Raw genomic sequence first — 24,019 nt, forward strand, 5'->3', positions numbered from 1 at the left:
TTGTCTGTCTTTCTCACCACCTTTGTCTTCCCCATCCTCTCTTGATTTCTCTCAGTCCTATCCAACAACAACAGCTATAACAACAATAACAACTACAACAAGGGCAACAACAAAAGCAACAAAGTGGGGAAAATGGCCTCCAGGAGCAGTGGATTTGTAGTGCAGGCACTGGGCCCCAGCGATAACCATGGAGGAAAAAAAAAAGTCCAACTTCACAAAGATATAGATGATGAAGGAGTCGGGAGGTAGTGCAGCGGGTTAAGTGCATATGGCGGAAAGCACAGGGACCGACATAAGGATCCCGGTTCGAGCTCACCCAGCTCCCCACCAGCAGGGGAGTCGCTTCACAAGCGGTGAAGCAGGTCTGCAGGTGTCTTTTTCTCCCCCCTCTATGTTCGCCTCCTCTCTCCATTTCTCTCTGTCCTATCTAACAGTGACGATAACAATAAAACAACAAGAGCAACAAAAGGGAATAAATAAATATTTTTAAAAAACCCTTTAAGATATAGATGATGAAGGAGTCGGGCAGTAGGGCAGCAGGTTAAGTGCACGAAGCACAAGGACCGATGAAAGGATACAGGTTCGACCTCCCCGCACCCCACCTGCAGGGGAGTCGCTTCACAGGCAGTGAAACAGGTCTGCAGGTGTCTTTCTCTCCCCATCTCTGTCTTTCCCTCCTCTCTCCATTTCTCTCTGTCCTATCCAACAACAATGACATCAATAACAACAACAATAAGAACTACAACAATAAAACAAGGGCAACAAATGGGAATAAATAAATACTTTTTTAAAAAAATATATAGACGATGAGATGCTGAAATTGGAAGGAAAGACTGAACCAATAGCGTGTTTGGTGTCCAAAAGATGTCACGTACCAGCTGTTTCTTCCAAATATTTAAATTATCCCACGGCACCCACTGAACAAAGACTGGAAATCTTGTGGTTAAGGGTTATCAACAGTACCTTATAATTAAGGAGACGTGAAAAAGTCATGCCATTCTCAGTTTTGCTGTCAACCTCATATATTGTCTCATTTATCTTCAGATATTCTTTTAATTCAACCTTGAATTAAGAGGACATTTTCAGTTTTTTTCTAGAGTTTTTTTTAGTTTTCAAAATTGTAATAAATGATTTTTTTTTTTTTAACCAGAGCACTACTCAACTGTAGCTGATAGTGGTGTGGGGGATTAAACCTGGGATTTTAGGGGCTGGCGAGTCAGCATAACGGTTAGGCAAAAGATTTTCATGCCTGGGGCTCTGAGGTTCAGTCTTTAGCACCACCATAAGCCAGAGATGAGCAGTGCTCTGGTATCTGTCTTTCATTAAAAATAAATAAAATGTTGAAAAGAAAACCGAGTCAGGTGGTGGCCTAGTGGGTTAAGCGCACGTGGTGCGAAGCACAAGGACCGGCATAAGGATCCAGGTTCCAGCCCCTGGCTCCCCACCTGCAAGGAAGTCGCTTCACAAGTGGTGAAGCAGGTCTGCAGGTGTCTATCTCTCTCTCCCCCTCTCTATCTTCTCCTCCTCTCTCCATTCCTCTCTGTCCTATCTAACAACAACTACAACAATAATTTTTAAAAAGGGCAACAAAAAGGGAAAATAAATGAAATATAAAAAAAAAAATAAAAAGAAACCAGACACAATGGTCCTAGGAAAAAAATACAAAGAAGTCAAGTGACACACTCTATTACGAAGTTATCTGTACAATTCCTTAAAATCTAAAACTTTTGAGGCCAGATGGTGGTGCACCTGGCTGAATGCACATGTTACAATGTGCAAGGACCCAGGTTGAGCCTCTGGTCCCCACCTGAAGGTGGAAAGCTTCACAAGTGGTAAAGTAGGGCTGCAGGTGTGTCTTTCTCCCTCTCTGTCTTTCCTTCCCTCTCTATTTCTGGCCACCTCTACTGTCTAATATACAAATAAGGTTAATAAAAAAAAATTAAATATAAAACTTCTGGGGGGCCAGGTGGTGGCATACCTAGTTGAGTGTACATGTTATAATGTGCAAGGACCTGGGCTTGAACCTGGTCCCCACCTGCAGTGGGAAAGCTTTGCAAGTGGTAAAGCAGTGTTGCAGGTGTCTCTCTGTCTCTCTCCCTATCACCCCTTTCCCTCTCGATTTCTGTCTCTATCAAATAAATAAAGATAATGCAAAAAATATTTTTAAAAACCTAAAACTTTTTGTCTTATTAGTCTGTAGTTTAAATTCCAAAAACCACCTTATATTTTATCTACAGGAAAAATGTATAACTCTAGAAAAAAATGTTTGACCAAAAATTTGTAACTATAAGTGCAGTGTATCTTAAAAGAATTAATGTCTAATTTGACAATTAAGGTGAGAAAATGAGAAAATTCTATATTTGATACAAATGCAGAACCATCAAATTTCAAATTAAAATTATTTTCTGAATAGTTATTTAGACATAGAACACGTACGTATATATATTCTATTTTAAAGGAATTATGATTGTTTACTTTTTAAAAGCTTTTTGGGAACACTATTATTAGGGACTTTAAACTTGAATCCATGCAAAACTTTAACTTATTAAAATATGTGATCTGGGAGGTGGTGCAGCGGATAAAGCACTGGAGGTCCTGAATTTAATCCCCAGCAGCACATGTGCCACAGTAAAATCTGGTTCTCTCTCTCTCTCTCTCTCTCCCCCCTCCTATCTCTCTCATTAATAAGTAAATAAAAATATCTTTTTTAAAAAATCACTTTTTGGGGCCAGGTGGTGGTGTACCTGGTTAAGCACACAAATTACAATGCACAAGGATGTAGGTTCAAGGCCCTGGTCCCTACCTACAAGGGGAAAGTTTCACAAGTGGTGAAGCAGGGCTGCAGGTGTCTCCCTGTCTCCTTCTGTATCTCTCTCACCCTCTCAATTTCTCTGTCTCTATCCAATAATAAATAAAGCTATATTAAAAAAAAAATCACTGTATCTACCAAAGCATAACTATCTGAAAACTTTAAGATGATGTTTTTTTATGTGCCAGTAACAAAAAAAGAAACTCAACCACTGGATTTTACCAAATGAAAAAGCTGACATAGAGAGAAAAAATATGGAAAAATAGAATAGTCAGAAAATCTCTTTCAATAAATATTAAAAGCTGATGGGCCAGGCACTGTTCCAGGTATATCAAATAGGTCAATGATGTGAATTGAGTTTATACTCTACACAGAAACTTATTAAAGTATAATACAGGTGGAATTATGCCTTTTCACTTAACCCAAGTAATTTTTTTATAGTATGTTTGCTACTTTTCTAAGACGATACATAACAAACCAACACAGTACAAACTTTAGGTACATACTGGTCTAAACTGACTGGTATAATATGCTGCCTGGAGGAATTGTTGTAGATCTCTGACATTATTCAATGTTGCACTCATTCCAATAATTTGAGTTGTTTCTAAAAAAAAAAAGTATTAAAGAAAATACATTAATCAGTAATAGCATACCAGTAATTTCACAACTTGTCTTTATGTTCTGATTCTTCCTCAGTCATTGATAAAAGGGGGTGAGGAAGAAGGTAAAGGCAATAAAACTACACAGATGAAAAACAGAAAGACCAAATCTTATGTCTGAGCACAAGATGTAAGGAAAAATGACAGACAAGATGTAAGGAAAAATGACAGCAGATGTTCTTAAATGGCAGCTTCATTTGTCTTCACCATTTTACATCCTGTCTTCAACAAAATTTATAAACTTGAGAATGAAAATTTGAATATATAAACTTTAGAAATGAAAAAATTGAGGTAAAAATCTTTAGTATACATTATCTAAGTAGTGACAGAATTACGCCTTTTATAGGTCACTTGATTACAAATCTATCAGTAACTACATTTCAATAAAACACTCACTGCTAGTGTAGAGGATTTTTGCGAGGGTCATTTCCAGTACAGCCCCACGACTTCCTTCACCAATCATGTGCAACTAAAAGCAAAGGGAACAAAGTGAGTCCGCACTTAATACCTCTAAGAGCATGCATATATTTGTATGACATGGAGTAAGCCTTCCTTGTAACTCAATCATTTTGGGTATACAGGTAGAGTACAGGTGCATTATTCTAATTATGAGTTAATGAGATTTGGGGTCAACATCTGGAAACTATAAGCATTTATAAAATTCAATATGCATATAAATATTCATCTGCATTTCAAGAAACACTTGACACAAAACTGAATTTATTATTATTTATTAATTATTGGACAGAGAAATTTAGAGGGGAAGGGGGCAAAAGAGAGGGAGAGACAGAGACAACTGCAGCTTCACCACTCATGAAGCTTTCCCCTCTGCAGGAGGGAAGCTGGATCCTTGTGCACTGTAATGTGCATGAGCACTTAACCAGTTGCACCACTGCCTGGCCCCCACTAGATTGTCTTTTTTTTTTTCACGAGAGCACTGGCTTATGCAAAGGATTGAACCTGGGACATTAGAGCCTTGGGCATGAGAATCTCTTTGTATAGCCATTATGCTATCTACCCCCACCCACAAAACTGAATTTAAGATGATCAGGTATAAAATATCTTCCTTTGTAGTTTCTCATATTATTCTCTTAGAGCTATGAAGCAGATCCCTATGTTGATGAAAGTATAATAAAAAAAAAACTCAATAAATTACAAAAGTAAGGGAGTACAGCTGGTTGAGTGCACACATTACAGTGTACAAGGACACAGGTTCAACCCTCTGGTCCCCACATATAGCAGGGAGGCTTCATGAATGGCAAAGCAGAGCTGCAGGTGTGTCTTGTCTCCTCTTATCTCTTCTTCCCCTCTCTACTTCACTCTGTCTCTATTAAAAATAAATAATTACATAAATAAATAAATAAATAAAGAGGTAGGAACCAACCTCATCTATAACAACCAGGCCCAAACAATTAATCCTTTCAGTTTCAATCAAAGAGTTCACCAGACTATGTCCTTTTTCAATAGTAGCAATGTATAGTGATTTCTTTTCCCTTCTTTTAATTGGAGGAAATTTTCCTTTGCTTCCAGCATATTCTTCAACAAAGAAACCGAGTTCTATAGCAAAACTTGACAAACTTGAAATCTAGATTAGTTAAAACAAACAAAACCCAGAAAAATAAGCACTCTAAGTACTCACAGGTATATAAAACACCTAAGTACATAATACTGATCAGTAGGAACACACACACACAACATGTATCTAAGAAATGGAAACAATTTTTAAACTATATAAAAAATGTGAAAATAAATTCAACTCCAATATATATTTTTTAAGAACATCAACATAAACATTTGCTTTGATAAAATACTTGATTATTTTCTACTTGATAAAGAAGACTAAATATCCGCAGGCCATTGAAAATAGTTGAATCCACCCATTATAGTGGCCTGGGAAGGCAGCACAGTAGGAGGGCTCTGTAATTGCAAACATGAGGTCTTGAGTTTTGATTCCTAGCTGCACACATGCCAGAGGACTGCTATGGTCTCTCTCCCATGACATAAAAACAATTCATTATTTTAAAAAATAACACTCTACAACAGGTATTTTAGTGCTGATTGTTGATAAGTACATATTATTTTTATACATCCCAAAATATTAATCCTGTCACTAGTAGAGGCAACTCTTTTTCCTCAATAAAATGTTGTTGACTAGTTTTTGTCTTAATATTACAATATCAGCAAATACCACATTACCAAAAAAATAAATAAATAAATAAAACCTTTTCTTGGACAATTGCCACATAAGGTAGGATCATTAAAACATCTTTCTTCCGGCAAAGTAGTTCTTGCAGCATTAATATTTCAGCTACTAGGGTTTTTCCACCACTTGTTGGCAAGGAATATATTAAATTTCTTCTTTCTTGCACAGAATTCAGTGTTAAGCAAGTGTGTTGCCATTCTGTGGAATTTTAAATAAAAAGCATTATTTCCTCCAACAATCTCAGGAACTTTCTAAGAAGGAAGTCAAATTCTACCATGTAGCAATCTTCTAATGATGGGATCATGCATCAATACTAAACACCAAAATCCCCCTTTTTTTTTTTTTTTTGTGAGATGTGATCTAAAATTGGAATTCAGAGCTGCTCAGGGGAATTAGCCCTCCTGGGTGCCAGCTGCAGACTTAAATGTGACAAGAGGCATTATCTGGGCCATGAGAAAAATTGAAGGACAGTTCAAGAGGATTTATTTGAACTTAAGGTTCTTACATTCTGTAAGATTTTCTTTTCTTTTTTCTTTCTTTTTTTTTTTAAGATTTTAGTGATGAAAGATAGGAGAGAGAAAAAGAACCAGACGTCACTCTGGTACATGTGCTGCCAGGGCTTGAACTCAGGACCTCACGCTTGAGAGTCTAGCACTTTATCCACTGCACCACCTCCCAGACCACTCTGTAAGATTTTTCTAACCTTCCCTTCTATATTCACCCAAATATCATCTTAGAGCGAAAGTGGGAAGAGGAGAAAAATAAATGAATAAAAAATTACTCAATTGGCTTTTGAAAGAGCTATACTACGAATGGCCCTCATGCTACCTGGAACTGACAGAGTGAACCATACTTACCGACTAGCACAGCTAGGATCCCCATAAGTTACCCAGGTACAATTCATCAAGAGGGACCAGAGCCAGGGAGATCAGCAGCACAACACAGAACATACATGTCTGAAATCTCAGGTTTGCTTCTTACAACCACCATATGCCAAAGCTGAGTAGTGTTTCTCTCATGAAAATATAGTTTTGGCTTTTTTAAAAAGAAAAAACAACAGGGGGGTTCAGTGATGGCACACCAAGTTAAGCACACATGGCATAAAGCACAAGGATTGGCCTGAGGATACCGGTTTGAGCCCCTGGCTCCCCACCTGCAGAGGGGTCACTTAACAAGTGGTGAAGCAGATCTGTGTCTTTCCCTCCTCTCTTGATTTCTCTCTGTCCTATCCAACAACAGCTATAGCAAAAAGTAACAAAATGGGGGGGCGTGGCCATCAGGAGCTGTGGATTCATAGTGCAGTCATCAAATCCCAGCAATAACCCTGACAAAAGAAAAGACAGCGAGTCAAGTGGTATTGCAGCGGGGTAAGCACACACGGTGCAAAGCGCAAAGAACTGCATAAGAATCATGGAAGGCAGGAAGGAAGGGAGGGAGGGAGGAAGGAAGGAAGGAAGGAAGGAAGGAAGGAAGGAAGGAAGGAAGGAAAGGAGGGAGGGAGGGAGGAAAGAAAGGAGGGAGGGAGGAAGGAAGGAAGGGAGAAAGGGTAAAGAAAGGAAGAGTGGGAGTCTGGCAGTAGTGCAGCAGGTTAAACGCACGCACGTGACGCGAAGCGCAAAGATGGCATAAGGATCCCGGTTGGAGTCCCCAGCTCCTCACCTGCAGGGGAGTCGTTTCACAGGTGGTGAAGCAGGTCTTCAGGTATCTATCTTTATCTCCCCCTCTGTCTTCCCCTCCTCTCTCCATTTCTCTCTGTTCTATATAACAATGGCAACATCAATAACAACAATAACTACAATTAAGGAAAAAACAAGGGCAAAAAAAGGGAAAATAAATATAAAAAAAATTTTTAAAAAGGGAGATGGAAGGTAGATTACTATATACTTAATATAGAGGTGGAAAAAAAGTAAATCATAAGTGTGTTAGTATGAACCCAGTTATGTGTATATACTATGATATGTGCATAGAAAAATTGGTTTTGGCTGTATTACATGTTTTCTAAAAAAAAAAAAGAAAGAAAATATTGAATGAAAAAAGTTGCAGATATTAAACAGTTGAGATCTAGGAGGTGGCACAGTGAGTAGAATACTGAACTTGAAAACATGAGGTCCAGAGTTTGATCTTTGGCATTGCATACAGATAGTCTAGTTCTCTTTTTCTCTCTTCTTCTCTTAAAAAAATACACATCTTAAAAAAAAAATTTTTTTTAATGTAAATCTAGGCAGGGAAATAGCTCACTTGGGAAGGCACTTGGTGTACCATGTGCATGAGTGACTTCAGAAACTAGCTCCCACTACACTGCGGGAAGTCTGTGTTTTGATTGCTCCCTTTCTCCCTGTCTCTTTCTGGATGTCAGCCTGGAGCAGCAAAAGCCCCTGTGATGAAGGGGAAAAAGTCATCTCTGAATAACAGTTACAAGTAACTTTATTTTGCTCTGGTGATTTCCAAATGCATGCAAATGTCTATGTCCTTTTTTTCTCTTTTTTTATATTTATTTATTCCCTTTTGTTGCCCTTGTTTTACTGTTATAGTTATTATTGATGTCGTTCTTGGATAGGACAGAAAGAACTGGAGGAGGGGAAGACAGAGAGGGAGAGAGAAAGATAGATACCTGCAGACCTGCTTCATCATCTGTGAAGCGACTCGCCTACAAGTGGGGAGCCGGGGGCTTGAACTGGGATCCTTCTGCCAGTCCTTTGTGCTTTGTGCCATGTGCGCTTAACCTGCTGCACTACCGCTCAACTCCCTATGTCCTTTTTTTTTTTTCACTTAAACATTTCAAAAATATTTAATAGTTAAGTATGTCAGAACCTCCCAACTGGTATCATCCATTAGTTATCAAGCTGCACATTTTTGTGAATGACAACTTGATCATATCAACATCTCAACCAACTCAGATTTTTAAAAAAATTTTATTTACTTATTACGGGATAGAGTCAGAAAAATTGAGAGGGGAGGAGAGATAAGGAAGGGAGGGGAGGCGAGATAAGGAGGGAAGAAGATGAGAGGCACCTGCAGCCCTGCTTCACCATTTGTAAAGCTTTCCCCCTGCAAGTGAGGATCAAGGGGCTTAAACCTAGGTCCCTGTGCACTATAATGTATGCTCTTAACCAGATGTGCCACCGCCTGCCCCCCCCCAACTCAGATCTTTAAAGTTAGTATTCAAAATAATGAGAATTTTAGAGTATCGTTTATCTTCACATCTAAAAAAAAAATAAACTTAGTCATCAGCATTTACACATAAAAACATCAAGCACAATTTATGATTAAAAGGCAAAAATAACAATAAAAGGTTGAGGTTTTCCAGCTCAGTGGTTCTAACTCCCTTAGAGAGATTTGTTGAGACAGACTACCAGGTGCCAGCCCCAGATGTTTCGGTTCAGTGGGCCTCAAGTGGGGTCTGTACATTCAGATTTAAACAAGTTTACAGTCCAGAAACTGCATTTTGAGAACCACTGCTTTAGTGCAACAAAAAGTAGCACAGATATTTACCATTTAAATTGATCTTATTATGTATGAAGCCAGGCCTACAAGTGAAAGAAGAAAAAAAGATTACAAGTTGTTTTCTTAAGTTTATTAGAAGTTACTGAAAGGAGACAGGAAGCCTGAGACCCCAAAGCCTGTGGACTCTTCAATTTCTCCTTGTAGGTTTCCTGTGTTAACTGTCCTGCTGTGCTGCCTATCCCTGTGCCTTGACCAGAGAAGTCCTGCCTGAGTGCTGGGTTAGTTCTTTTGCTCAGAGGCGAAATGTTTCAGAAGTAGAGGCCCCTTATGGAGTTGTTATAGAATCAGAGGCCTGATGAAGTTCACAAAGAGCTTTTCATGTTTCCAATTACTATGTTAATGGTGATCCTGTGAAGGTTTTGATGAAGCTTATTAAAGCATCAGCAGATGCTAAACTTAAAAAAAAAAAGTTACCAAAATAATCACTGAAAGTCACTACCCAAGTCTAAGTTTGGCATGTCTGTGATACAGTATCTACTCGTAAGATAATTATTATCATTAGCATTACCAGCTCTTTTTAATAGATCACTAGGTAAGGCTCAGAGATCTAAACCTGTGTTTATATGAGAGGGTCAGAATTCTAATTCATAACTAAGCTGTCAGTTCCTCAATGGTTGAAAAGGTACCAGGCAGAAAAAAAGATGAGTTAAAACTCTGTTCTCAGGGTACTCATTCAAGCAGAAGCAGGTGAAACAAAGAACTTCTAGCACTTTTGCTAGAACAGCAGATGGAAGAATATTAAAATCTACTTCAAGGACAATACATACCACTAGCTCTTAATTGTGGCCCTCACAACTTGAAATCAGACTTCTGCAGTTTATGTTAGACTTTGTCTCCAGTAGTCCTACTTCTCCAACCTAATTATCTTCTTCTCCCTTAGGTGGAAACTCATGTTTCATAAGACACTGACTTAGTTTCAGGAATACTTACAATTGGGCTGAAAGAAGTTCACCTGGGGTAGTGCATGCTTTCCTATACATGAGGTCCAGGGTTCGAGTTTGGTGGGAACAGCACAGGCTAAACCAGGGAACTCCATGGAGGGTGGAGCAGGGTGGGTGTGTCTCTTTCTCAAATGACCTACACCACTCAGTAGTGACAACACACATACATGAAGTCCTGAATCCATTCCCCAGAACCACAAAAACACAGGAGGGGAAACAACAACAACAACAACAAACCCCAAACTTAAAGTATGGCAGGGAAGAGGGTGACAGTGCTAGCTAGTAGAGTACAGGACATTCATGTCTAAGGTTCCTGGTTCCTATCTCTGGCACCACATGAACCAAAAAGGTGCTCTGAGCTTATTCTCTTTTTCATGTGATATTATATCATATGAACAAAATATTAAAAAACAAACAAACAAAACCTTATGATTGGCTCACAGGCTTTTCCAATATGTTACCTATTGGCCCTCTGACTCAAATGATATATACACAAGTACATGCAACAGCCTGGGACTTTTGAAAAATGCTTCAAAATGCCCTTATTACTATTAAAACTTTCTCTTTGCACTTAATCTCAGCTGTTTCAAAGTTACTTAATTTTAATCAGTGGTAATACTGATTTTTTTAGATATCTTGAGTACCAATGGCATTTCAATACTGGTAGTGAAGAATCGGCCTAGGAAATATCAACTATAAAAACTGAGGTAAAAAATAAAGGAGTCAAGAAAGTTCAGAAATTAGTATTTCAAGAAGGGCTTATACAGTTGCATCAGGTAAGCTACTAGGAGTTAGGAAGATACCAGAAGTATCACTGAGTTTAGATACTCTAGTAATCATAAATGAGAATACAAAGTCAGAGTTGGAATGCATAGCAAATTATTTGAGAGATGGAAAACAGCAAGGAAATGGGCTTGTGAACTATGACCATGAAAGTAAGGACGGAGGTTTGGGAATAAGGCAGAGATAAAATGTTAGAGAGGATTAATGTTTTGATTGACTTATAAGTTGAAAAAATATAGCCGTGGAAATCATCTGCTTTCTGTTGACCTTATGTTAATATTATGGTAAGAATGTCACTTTTTTTTCAGCTCAGCAAAAAAAAAAAAAAAAAAAAAAAAATTACCATATAATTGTTCGATTCCCTTGAACTGAGCATAAAGGTCTCTCACTCTGCTGGGTAATGAATAAAAAGGACCAAGGTCATTTGATGAGGACTCCATTGTTTTCTTAGCCATGCTGATTTCTTCAGCTAGGAGAGTTTCTTGGAGCTGTTTAGTCCTAGAAAGCACTGGTGTTTGGGCCTTGGCATTTCCAGTCATGGCACTTTTTAGGTAATCTTTAAGACTTTTTCTCCTATTCACATCTGAACTACTTCTGACTTTAGAAGAAGACTCATCAGTTCCCTGGGGTTGTTTGATGCTATGTGACAATTCTTCACTCACCATCTTGCAAGAGGATGAGTCCCATTTCCTATCTTTATTAGTCTGACCACCCAAATTATCTGAAAAGTTCTGCATGCTTTCAAAGTATAAAACCTGTGAAGAAGGTATGTCATACAAAACATCAGCTTCTGGTTCATGAGAGGCTGCTTTAAGCCTCCTCTGGTTCTTTGTATATCCATTCACATTTAATTTAGTTGAATCGCCTGCTGCAGTATTGCTGAGTCTGTCACACTCCACGTTTTCTAAACAGACATTTTCAGTGGTGACATCAGTGCTATCTTCCCTGTGTTCAGAGACTCGCATATACTTTTGTTCCAGATCATCAACTTGGGCTAAAATAGAGTTTTCCGCAAAGCTATCATTGTCACCAAACATGTCCTCCTCGCTGTCATTATGCTGGAAAGAAAAAATGTTTGTGATCAATTCTAGCTTCATTAATTAAAGCTTTGGCCTAAGGTTGTATCAAGTATATAACTAGTCACACATGGACCAAAGATTTAAATGTAAATCAGCCTCTAAAACAGAGAATATTACCATTTCACAAAGTGAAAAGTTTCATAACTGTAGTACCACCCTCCCACCCCATTCCAGGCTCCTACAGGTATTGGTTTGCAATAAAATCATGCGTATACTACTGGTCATTCCAGGGAGATTCTGTTCTTAGGACTATTAAGTTTGAGTAAGAGTCTGCACACTGACTAGCCTGTCTACCAAATAGAAAGAATGCAAATCTGGAGACAATTAAGTGATTATGAGCACAGCACCTGGAGGCTTGTCTTCATATATGGGTTTGTTATCTGTTAAGTCAGCTGGTTTAAGTAGTTGATCGGCAAGAAATGGTATTAGTAAACCAGGCAGCAGTAACAACCAAGCTTAGGCTTGTGTCCCAGTCACGCCACTTATTTGCTAAGTGACAACCTATGTATGGGGGGGGGGGTGGTCTGTTTTCATGACTAAATAAAACATGGAGAGAACAAGAATGAGGAGGGGGTAGATAACATAGTGGTTATGCAGAGACTCTCATTGCTGAGCACCACCATAAGCCGAAGTTGAGTAGTGCTATGGTAAAAACTTAAATAAATAAATAAATAAATAAATAAATAAATGCTAATAAATGTATGTTTTTTTTTTTTAAAGGAGTGAGAACGAGCAGCCGTGCGCAAGAGCAGGCAGAAAGCTTCTTGATCGCCGGTCGGCTGCGCCCAGAAGGGACCTGCCCACGTTGAGGCCGCGGCGGGCCAGGGTCCCGGAGGGCTGGGGCTGCGGGGCGCCAGTACCTCCAGCGGCTGCAGCTCAGCGGTCCTCCGCCGCCGGCCCCCGGCGCACGGCTCCTCCTCCTCCTCCTCCAGCTTCTCGGGCTCCCGCGGTTCCCCCGACTCCCTTGGCCCGAGCTCCGCCGCGGCGGGAACGGGGAATGCGCTCTCCAGACCAGGGCGCGTCCTCTTGCGGACAGACACCCGCCGGCGGATGCGGGAACCTCCTTCATCCATGGACGGGGCCGAGAAGCCCGCGCGAACGTCACCGCGGCAACCTCGCCGCCACCACCCAGCGGAAGGGGGCGATGGCGACCAGAGCGAGGAGAGCAGCTGGGGCTATAAACGCAGACCCCTCCATCCACCTGCCGGAAGGACAGCAAATTAATAGTCAGGGCGCGACCGGAAGTAGCAGCACCAACGTCAGAGCCCGCCTCTTTCTCGTCCAATCATAAGCGCCCAGTTAGCGGTGTGAAAAGGGAATCGTGGGAAATGCCGCGCAGATCCATTGAAACCTCTATTCACTCCACTCTAGTTCGTACCTTTGATCAGCGGAACCTTACTCTGGCGGTTCGGGGGAGAGCACCGGAAGGATTTGTGCGGACGCTTCTACCAGCAGAACGGAAGCAGAAGGAACCATGGCAGCTATGGCTGCTTTTTGCAGTGCCCTAGGGAGGAAAGAGTGGACGCATTTTGGGAAGACTGCTGTGGGCCTCGCAGGTCCCGGGACTCACGCGGGTAATTGTCGTGCGCCTCACTCCTTCTAGCGGGGCTGGAGGAGACGCCCCTTGAGCGATTCGACTCCAGCTTCTAGGAGACCAAGTTTCATTACTGTAGCACGAGATGTCGTTTATTTAAGATAAATGTACAAGAAGAGTCATAGGGTGATGGGGGAGGGAGGTGGCAGGGAGTAGGTAAGATTTGGGAAGGAAAAGACATTTCAGTCAGCGGGCAGCAAATTCCAGACTGTGCTGGGTGCTTGTGCACTTGCAGCCCTGCTATCTATCTGCAGTCCTGGAGCGCTCTCCTGTCTACCATTAGCATTTGCGTTCTAATCACCATATCGGTGGAGTGAAGGAAAAAATAAATGTCAAAAAAAGCAGGTGAGAGGTGAACGGGTGGCTAAATATGTGCATTTTCCAAATCCCTGGAAAGCACACCCCTTTAAATCCTAACCATGCCTCAAACCCAAAGGCGTTTTTATGCAATCACAAAGTTTAGTGAACAGAAAAGTTTTTTAAATTTTTTTCCCTTGATTCATCTTTCCTCCATAAAAATCTCTTTTAGCTACCCAGTTGACAGTGTTGGTTTGTTGCTCTTTCTGTTTAATTGCAGTGCTGTGGAAAAGTTGTTCGCAATATCGACAGGTAACCAGCAGTGAGGACCTGGTAAGATTTTTTTTTTATCAGAGCCCTGCTCAACTCTGGCTTATGGTGGTGAGGGGGATTGAACCTGGGACCTTGGAGCCTCAGGCATGAGAGTCTCTTTCTATAACCATTATGCTATATCTACCCCGCCCGCCCTCAACAAATTCTTGTTTTAACTGTTTAGAGAAGAAAGTTATAATTAATACATTGAGTTTGAAAATTATAACTCACTGGCGAGTAGTGACTTTTTTTTTTTCTGCCACTAGGGTTATTACTGGGGCTCAGTGCCTCCACCACTCCTCTGTCCCCTGCACCTATTTTTTTTTCTTCTTTTTCTCCTTTTAAATAGAAGATGGGGGAACACAGCAGTGCCATTCCACTGCTCCTGAAGCTTTCCTCCATAGCAGGCTCTCCCATGTGGTGGGCCAGGGCCTGAACCTGGGTCACTGTACATAGTAACTTGTGTCTTACAGGGTGAGCCACCTGATAGTCCCTATGTGACTTGAAATAACAGATTTCCTAGATTTCTTAACAAGAAGCATGGTTTATTTTTCTTTTTTTAATTTTGTTTATATTTATTTTCCCTTTTGTTGCCCTTTTTATTGTTGTAGTTATTATTGTTGTTACTGATGTCATCGTTGTTAGAAATGGAGAGAGGAGGGGAAGACAGAGAGGGGGAGAGACAGATAGACACCTGCAGACCTGCTTCACTACCTGTGAAGCGACTCCCCTGCCGGTGGAGAGCCAGGAGGCTCAAACTAGAATTCTTAACACCTGTTCTTGTGCTTTGCGCCACCTGCGCTTAACCCGCTGCTCCCCGACTCCCCAAGCATGGTTTCTGTATACCACATTTTTCTTCTTAGATTTTAAATTTAAAAATATGCATTTTGGGAATTTAAAAATGTAAAACAAAACAAAAAAAAAGTTTTGGTGGGTGGGATCTGGAATCATTGTAAAATCCAAGAAAGGGATTTTACAAAACTTATTTTTATCTTCCAGCTTTTAGTTCTCTTGTCCCATTCACCAGTCGTGGAGTAGAGAGCCATCTAATAAATGAGGGATCAACATTAGTTTTATAACAAGCTGTAGATACATATTTATGGGTTTGTTACTAGCATTGAATTTGGACAGTGTAGGTTTTCTTGCTCTAGGGAAAATAATTTTTTTAAATTTATTTCTTTATTGGGGAATTAATGTTTTACATTCAACAGTAACTACAATAGTTTGTACATGCATAACATTCCCCAGTTTCCCATTTAACAATACAACCCTCACTATGTCATTTATCATCCTTCATGGACCTGTATTCTCCCCACCCACCAACCCCAGAGTCTTTTACTTGGGGGCAATATGCCAATTCCATTTCAGGTTCTACTTGTGTTTTCTTTTCTGATCTTGTTTTTCAACTTCTGCATGAGAGTGAGATCATACCATATTCATCCTTCTGTTTCTGACTTATTTCACTCAACATGATTTTTTCAAGGTCCATCCAAGATCGGCTGAAAACGGTGAAGTCACCATTTTTTACAGCTGAGTAGTATTCCATTGTGTATATAGACCACCACTTGCTCAGCCACTCATCTGTTGTTGGACACCTGGGTTGCTTCCAGGTTTTGGCTATTACAAACTGTGCTGCCAAGAACATATGTGTACACAGATCTTTTTGGATGGATGTGTTGGGTTCCTTAGGCTATATCCCCAGGAGAGGGATTGCAGGGTCATAGGGTAGGTCCATTTCTAGCCTTCTGAGAGTTCTCCAGACTGTTCTCCACAGAGGTTGGACCAGTTGACATTCCCACCAGCAGTGCAGGAGGGTTCCTTTGACCCCACACCCTCTCCAGCATTTGCTGCTGTTACCTTTTCTGATGTATGACATTCTCACAGGAGTGAAGTGATATCTCATTGTTGTCTTGATTTGCATTTCTCTGACAATCAGAGACTTGGAGCATTTTTTCATGTGTTTCTTGGCCTTTTGGATCTCTTTGGTGAATATTCTGTCCAAGTCCTCCCCCCATTTTTGGATGGGGTTATTTGTTGTCTTGTTGTTGAGTCTGGCAAGCTCTTTATATATGTTGGTTATTAAACTCTTATTTGATGTATGGCATGTAAAGATCTTCTCCCATTCTGTGAGGGGTCTCTTGGTTTGGGTAGTGGTTTCTTTAGCTGTGAAGAAGCTTTTTAATTTGATGTAGTCCCATAGGTTTATACTTGCCTTAGTCTTCTTTGTAATTGGATTTGTTTCATTGAAAATGTCTTTAAAATTTATGCGGAAAAAAGTTCTGCCAATATTTTCCTCTAAGTATCTGATAGTTTCTGGTCTAACATCCAAGTCCTTGATCCACTTGGAATTTACTTTTGTATTTGGTGAAATAGAGTGATTCAGTTTTGTTCTTCTGCATGTTTCAACCCATTGTTTCCAATACCATTTGTTGAAGAGACTCTGCTTTCCCTATGTAATAGCCTGGGCCCCTTTGTCAAAGATTAGATGTCCATATGTGTGGGGCCTCATTTCTGGGCTCTCAATTCTATTCCACTGGTCAGTGTGTCTGTTCATGTTCCAGTGCCAAGCAGTTTTGATGACAATGGCCCTATAATACAGTTTGAGATCTGGCAGTGTGATGCCTCCGGTTCTGTTCTTTTTTCTCAAGATTGTTTTGGCAATTCTAGGTCTTTTGTGGTTCCAGATAAACATTTGTAGCATTTGTTCTATTCTCCTAAAAAATGTGCTTGGGATCTTGATGGGGATAGCATTAAATTTGTAGATGGCTCTGGGTAATATATTCATTTTGATGATGTTAATTCTTCCAACCCATGAACATGGAGTATCTTTCCACTTCTTTGTGTCTTTTTCAATTTCTTTGAGTAGTGACTCATAATTTTCAGTATACAAGTCTTTCACTTCTTTGGTTAGGTTTACTCCTAGATATTTTATTGTTTTTGTTGCTATAGAAAAAGGAACTGATTTCTGGATTTCAATTTCTTCTAACTTAGTGTTTGCATAGAGGAATGCCACTGACTTTTGAATGTTAATTTTATAGCCTGACACATTACTGTATTGCCTGATGATTTCCAAAAGCTTCTTGCTGGATTCCTTAGGTTTTTCCATGTATACTATCATGTCATCTGCAAATAAGGACAGTTTGACTTCTTCTCTTCCAATCTGTATGCCTTTAATTCCTTGCTCCTGCCTGATTGCTATGGCAAGAACTTCCAACACTATGTTGAATAGTAATGGTGATAGTGGGCAGCCCTGTCTAGTATCTGATCTGAGTGGAAATGCTTCCAGTTTTTCACCATTGAGTATGATGTTGGCTGTAGGTTTGCTATATATAGACTCCACTATCTTCAGGAATTTTCCATCTATTCCCATTTTTTGTAGTGTTTTGATCATAAAGGGATGTTGTATTTTGTCAAAGGCTTTCTCTGCATCTATTGATATGACCATGTGGTTTTTGGTCTTGCTTTTGTTGATGTGGTGGATCACATTGATTGATTTACATATATTAACCCAACCTTGCATGCCTGGGATAAACCCCAATTGGTCATGATGAACAATCTTTTTGATATACTGCTGTATCCGGTTGGCTAGAATTTTGTTCAATATTTTCGCGTCTATGTTCATCAGAGATATTGGTCTGTAGTTTTCTTTTTTGGTTGTGTCCCTGTCTGCTTTTGGTATCAGGGTGTAGGGAGAATAATTTGATACAAATTAGACCACATCAAAATAAAAAGAGACCACACAAAAACATTAGCTCGTATAGCATTCTGTAACCTTAATATAAACTGGATTAACAAAGTTTAAGGAGCTGGGAGATAGCACTTTGGTTTATGTAACAGACTTTTATGCCTGAGGCTTGTGAGATTCCAGGGTCAATCCCTGGCTGTCACCATAAGCTGGAGATGAGTCCCTTTGGCTAAAAGAATAAATAATAATTTAAGAGTAAAGAAAATCATTGAGCAGCTTTTTTTTTTAGGTCATAAACCCCTCTTGAGACTACAGATTTCTAGAAAAAGACATTCAGTTGCATTCATCTGAAAATTTGTATAGTTCAAGGACTTCAAAGCCATTTCTAGGTTGTTTACAGTCTAGATTGTAAATGCCTATATTGATTGTAGGTATCGACTGTGATATGATCAAATGTAGTTGTGAAGATGGAAAAACCAAGAAAGGGCATTGCCTTCTTACAACATAAGAGAGTGACAAAACATCTGATTGGGGGGGGGGGGAGTGAGGATGTGGTTAAGGACTATATTAATTTAAGAAACACATGATTCCTGTTGTGCTATAGGTTTACTTAATTTTTTTTTTTTTTTGACCAGAAAACTGCCCAATACTGGCTTATGGTGGTGCTGGGGGATTGAACCTGGGACCTCAGAGCCTCAGGCTTGAAAGTCTTTTGCAGGGAGTTGGGCTGTAGCGTAGTGGGTTAAGCACAGGTGGCGCAAAGCGCAAGGACTGGCAGGCATAAGGATCCCAGTTCAAGCCCCCAGCTCCCCACCTGCAGGAGAGTCTTTTCACAAGCGGTGAAGCAGGTCTGCAGATGTCTTATCTTTCTCTCCCCCTCTCTGTCTCCCCTCTTCTCTCCATTTCTCTCTGTCCTATCCTACAAGGGCAAAAAAGGGAATAAATATTTTTTTAAAAAGGCTTTTACATAACCATTATGCTGTCTCCCCAGTCATCAAATTAAATTGTGTACAGAGAAATATTTATAATGCTGAGTCTTTTTCTGAAGGACTTTCTTTCATAAGCCAAACTGTTGCATTTACTTTTTTTAAATTTTTTATTTATAAATAGGGACCATTGACAAAACCATAGGATAAGAGGGGTGCAACTTCACACAATTCCCACCACCAGACCTCCGTATCCCATCCCTTTCCCTGATAGCTTTCCTATTCTTTTTTTTATATTTATTTTCCCTTTTGTTGACCTTGTTTTTAACATTTTGTAGTTATTATTGTTGTTGATGTTGTCGTTGGTGGATAGGACAGAGAGAAATGGAGAGAGGAGGGGGAGAGAAAGATAGACACCTGGAGACTTGCTTCACCCGGATCCTTCCGCCTGTCCTTGAGCTTTGCTTTGTGCCACATGTGCTTAACCCGCTGCGCCACCGCCCGACTCCTGGCTTTCCTATTCTTTAACACTCTGAGAGTATGGACCCAAGATCATTGTGGGATGCAGGTGGAAGGTCTGGCTTCTGTAATTACTTCCCCGCCGAACATTGGTGTTGACAGGTCTATCTATACTCCCAACCTGTCTTTCTCTTTCCCTAGTATGGGAGGGCTCTGGGGAAGTGGAGCTCAAAGGCACATTGGTGGGGTTGTCTGTCCAGGGAAGTCTGCATTTACTGTTTTTTACAGTAAGATACAACTAGTGTTTTGGATAGCTTTCAAGTATGGTAATTTTAACATTTAACTTTAATTCAGAAATCAGTGCACTAAACTGTATCATTATTTCCCTCTCTTCCTAGCCCATTTCTATGGAAAATCCTTATAAGGAGCCTCTTAAAAAATGTATCTTGTGTGGAAAACATGTAGAATATAAAAATGTACAGGTGAGATCTGATTTTCCTTCACTTACGATACTTGATTCCAGGATTTTGCTCCCTTTTCAGCCTTTTCTAAAGAGAATCCAGTTTGTTATGTAACCGGTATGGTGCAGAGGCAGTTGCTTTAGCAACTTCATTCATTTAAATCTGCTTGTACTTTTGTGTAAAGGTACAGTGTGGCCATCTCTGGGTTCTGCCTCACTGATTTTAGTTGTATTTATTTTCCTCTGCCCCAGTGATCTTATCAATAGTAGTTGACTGGAGCTAAATTGCATAGTGTAGGAAAAGCTTCTCTGGTGAAGTACATCTTTGTAGCTCAAAATTTTCCTTTTTTTTCTTTTAATTTATTTTTATTATTTTTATTTATTTATTGGATAGAGACAGTCAGAAATCAAGAGGGAAGGAGCGATAGAGACAGAAAGATACCTGCAACACGGCTTCACCACTTGCAAAGCCTTCCCCCTATAGGTGAGGACCAAGGGCTTGAACCTGAGTCCCTGCTCACTGTAATGTGCACTCAGCCAGGTGTGCCACCACCTGGTCCCTGTTCACAATTTTATAACAGTTTACTAAAAGTTTTTAAAATATTGATATATACAAAGGTATGTGTAATGTGAGTAATGAAGCACAGTAACAAAAATATAGTCCATTGCTAATCTCAAAAGGTAACCATAATTGGGAATTGATAGAAGAATAGGTATTGGTTTAATTTAGAGGTCTTTGTTCTGGAGTTGGGAATCAAAGATGTAGGAGAAATTGAAAGAGGCTTCTTAGAGATTCTAGAGCATTTATTTCCAGTTTTCTTTCCCCTCTAATAACCAACATTACAAATAGAGTTTTCCTTTTAAAATTCATCCAGCAGTATTTTTTTTCTATAATAGAGAGATAATCAGTCATACAAAGCCCTTTATAAAAACTATTCATTGTAGTAAACTTTTACTGGCAATCCTCATCTGTACACTGAAATACTTAGTACCTGAAGTATGTATACTTTAGAAAAATATCTATAGGGACCAGGTGGTGGTATACCTGGTGGAATGCACATGCTCCTATCCTCAAGGACCCAGATTCAAGCCCCTCATTCCTACTGTCAGCAGGAAAGATTCACAGGTGTCTCTGTCTCATCCTCTATAAAAATATAAAATGAAGTAATTTTTTTTAAAGGAAATACATGGGAAAGCCACAAAAACAACCTTAGTACTCAAAGGTGCCCACTGATCTCTTGTAGACTTTTTTCAACACACTAGATCTAACTCATTATTTAACAAGATGATGGGTTAGTAGCATATGCACATAGTTCAGTCATTTTATCAATAATGAAGTTTTCCTGAAATTAACCGTTACATGTTTTGAAGGTGACAAAGTCTGTTGGAATTTACACAATAATGGTCAACAAATATATTAATATACTTTTCTTTCTCCAAACAAAACTTAAACCAGCTTTTGTCGCAGTTTGTTTCTCCATTCACTGGACGCATTTATGGACGGCACATAACAGGTATTCTGTTTCGTTATAGCAACTCAAGTGTTGATAAGATTTATATAAATCTACTTGTGTTATTTAAGAAAACGGATAGTTTATAGTACTATAAAACACTACCTGTAGTTTGAAAAAAGTAGATATATATATATATATATATATATATATATATATATATATATATATAATTATCATTTATTGGATAGAGATAGCCAGAAATTGAGAGGCAAGGAGGATACAGAGAGGAAGAGAAACAGACACCTGCATTGCTTCCCCACTAGCAAATTCCCCCTACAGGTGGGGGCTGAGGGCTCAAACCTGGGTCCTTGCATATTGTAACATGTATGCTCAACCACATGCACCACCCAGCCCCGAAAAATGTAACTTCTTAAAAGACCAAAAGGACATAATTATGCACCCTTTCATAGGCTCAGTTAACCATTTGCTGACATGTAGAAAACTTGGGCTTAAATATTGTTGGCCCTGGGGATATACTACTAGTATAATCATGCCTTTAAACTAGGAGTGAATTACCGATAGGCCAAATCAGATAATATCATTTGGTTTTGTAAATAATTTATTTACTGAATGTCTCTGGCTGTTTTGTGAGTTGTATGTCCAGTAAAGTACAAGATATTTAACTGCCTGCCTTTAACAGGCTTTCCAACCCTTTGTTGACAATTGTAAGACATTTTAAAAAATTACAGGGTTGGTATGTTTTATGAGTAATAAAGCCTTTTCTTTTATAGGTCTTTGTGGGAAGAAACAAAGAGAAATCACTAAAGCAATTAAGAGAGCTCAAATAATGGGTAAGAACATCTGAAATACTGAGTTGGGATAATCAAAAATGTTTCACCTTTTGTGAAGACTTTTTATTATCTTTACAGGGTTTATGCCTGTTACATACAAGGATCCAGCCTATCTCAAAGACCCTAAAGTTTGTGATATTAAATATCCAGAGTAAACTATGTTACCATCAATAAACTTATTTTCACAATAAATGATATTGATACTAAGTCTAAAATTTAGTAAACTTTGAGTAAAGAATTGATATGCTAAATCTTATCAAACTAAATTACTTGGCTTTTAACTCTGAACAGTTTGAGATCTTATGAGGAAAACGTATTTCAGGGGGCTGGGTGGTGGCACACCTGGTTGAGCACACACGTTACAGTGTGCAAGGACCTAGGTTCGAGCCCCCAGTCCCCACCTGCAGGGGGAAAGCTTCATAAGTGGTGAAGCAGGGCTGCAGGTGTTTCTCTGTCTCTCCCTATCTCCCCATTCCTCTCAATTTCTGGCTGTCTCTATCTAATAAAAATAAAGATAATTAAAAAAAATTTTTTTAATGTATTTCAGGAATCTTTTCCTAACAATGAGTATTAGTGAAAAGTTATTTGAAATGTGACACATTTTACATAAGAATTTAGAAATGGAACTATAACATTGTCCCTTGTATCTCATCCCCAAATATATTACTGACATTGAGATGATAAACATGGAATAAAGGTTTACGTTGGAAATCTACTTTAGGACCTATTTCTTTCTTATACATGGGATTTCAGAGAGATGGATCCAGGAAAGTGGAATGGTTTCCATGTGGTAGAGTATAGCCTTGAAATTACTCAGGAAGCTTTTCAGCCAGCATAAATATGCTTGCCTGGTTAAGATAGTGGGGTCTTCCCTTGTTGGAGATGTTACATGGGGGGTGGGAAGTAGTGTGTCGCAGGACCTACCATTTATGTCTGGATTATGTCTTACTGTTGACTGTAGTGATACAAACTGCCAAAAGACAAAAAGTTAGAGACTAATTGAGGGGTGACCTATAGTGGTTCCCCACCCCCTTTTCAATTTTATTTATTTTGGGTAGACAGAGGGAATGGGAAGACAGAAAGAGACACTTCCAGCACTGTTTCATCGATCATGAAGCTTACCCCCTGTAGGTGGAGACTGAGGGCTTGAGCCTGTGTCCTTGTACATTGTGCAAGGTGTGCCACCACCTGCCCCCCCCCTTGAGTATCTTGAAAAGGTGGTCATCAAGCTCAGTTATAGATGTGCAGCTGGTTAAGTGCATGTACCACCATGCACAAGGACCCAGGTTCAAACCTCCAGTCCTCACCTGCAGGGCAAAAGCTTCACAACTGAGAGAACTCTGTTCTCTCTACCTTCCCCCCCCCCCACTCAGTTTCTCTGTTCAATCAACTAAAATGGTTTTAAAAAATAGATGTGCAGGGAATCGGGTGGTAGCAGTAGATTAAGTGCAGGTGGTGCAAAGTAAAGCACAAGGACTGGTGTAAGGATCCTGGTTCGAGCCCCCGGCTCCCCACCTGCAGGGGAGTTGCTTCACAGGTGCTTCATATCTCTCTCTTCTTTGTCTTCCCCTACTTTCTCAATTTTTCTCTGTCCTACCTAACAACAATGACAATAATAACTACAACAATAAAACAGGGGCAACAAAAGGGAATACTTAAAAAAAAATAGAAGCGCAGCTGTGTACTGACCCCAACAAGCTTCGATGACTGAGTTCAGCATTGCTGTCTTCAAAGGAGATGAGTCATAGTACAAAATATATACAAATGAGCTAAATACTTTGTGCCATATTTACTGCTGGTGTCTGGTGCCTACATGACATCACCACTCCTGATCACCATTTTTTTCCCACTTAAGATACCTTCTTTCATTATTCTTTTTTATTGCCAGAGCACTGCTCAATAGGGATGTTGACTAACCATTGTGCTGTTTCCCCATCCCCTTTAGTGTTTTTCTCCTCTTTTTTTATCAGAGCACCTCACCTCTGGCCTGTGGTGGTGCTGGG

General features: G+C 39.7%; 2 protein-coding genes across 6 annotated transcripts in view; one reads left to right on the forward strand and one right to left on the reverse strand.

Moving 5' to 3' along the window:
• The window catches only part of HELQ (helicase, POLQ like), a 46,703-nt gene extending 33,451 nt beyond the window's left edge, over positions 1 to 13,252 (reverse strand). For 2 of the 5 annotated variants that reach the window (XR_009548986.1, XR_009548987.1), the window contains exons 1-7: positions 12,839 to 13,252; positions 11,243 to 11,957; positions 5,691 to 5,869; positions 4,853 to 5,053; positions 3,865 to 3,937; positions 3,316 to 3,413; positions 964 to 1,062 (exon numbers count right to left, since the gene is read on the reverse strand). Coding sequence is in view for 3 of the 5 variants with exons in the window: in XM_060187743.1 (XP_060043726.1) it covers positions 964 to 1,062; positions 3,316 to 3,413; positions 3,865 to 3,937; positions 4,853 to 5,053; positions 5,691 to 5,869; positions 11,243 to 11,957; positions 12,839 to 13,051 (1,578 nt within the window). In the remaining 2 variants the exon portion in view is untranslated. Of the gene's footprint in view, positions 1 to 963; positions 1,063 to 3,302; positions 3,414 to 3,864; positions 3,938 to 4,852; positions 5,054 to 5,690; positions 5,870 to 11,242; positions 11,958 to 12,838 lie in introns of those variants that run through there. The other 3 variants (XM_060187743.1, XM_060187744.1, XM_016194498.2) reach the window with 3 other exon arrangements.
• A 37-nt stretch (positions 13,253 to 13,289) lies between these two features.
• On the forward strand, positions 13,290 to 22,731 carry MRPS18C (mitochondrial ribosomal protein S18C). Its single transcript, XM_007537495.3, has 6 exons — positions 13,290 to 13,552; positions 14,150 to 14,202; positions 19,650 to 19,733; positions 21,168 to 21,225; positions 21,957 to 22,016; positions 22,095 to 22,731. Exons 1-6 carry the CDS (start codon positions 13,453 to 13,455, stop codon positions 22,169 to 22,171), a joined length of 432 nt encoding a protein of 143 aa, XP_007537557.1. The 5' UTR covers positions 13,290 to 13,452; the 3' UTR covers positions 22,172 to 22,731.
• Positions 22,732 to 24,019: the final 1,288 nt, after the last annotated feature.

The sequence above is a fragment of the Erinaceus europaeus genome, chromosome 3 (assembly GCF_950295315.1).
Source record: "Erinaceus europaeus chromosome 3, mEriEur2.1, whole genome shotgun sequence".
In the NCBI taxonomy this organism is placed as follows: domain Eukaryota; kingdom Metazoa; phylum Chordata; class Mammalia; order Eulipotyphla; family Erinaceidae; genus Erinaceus; species Erinaceus europaeus.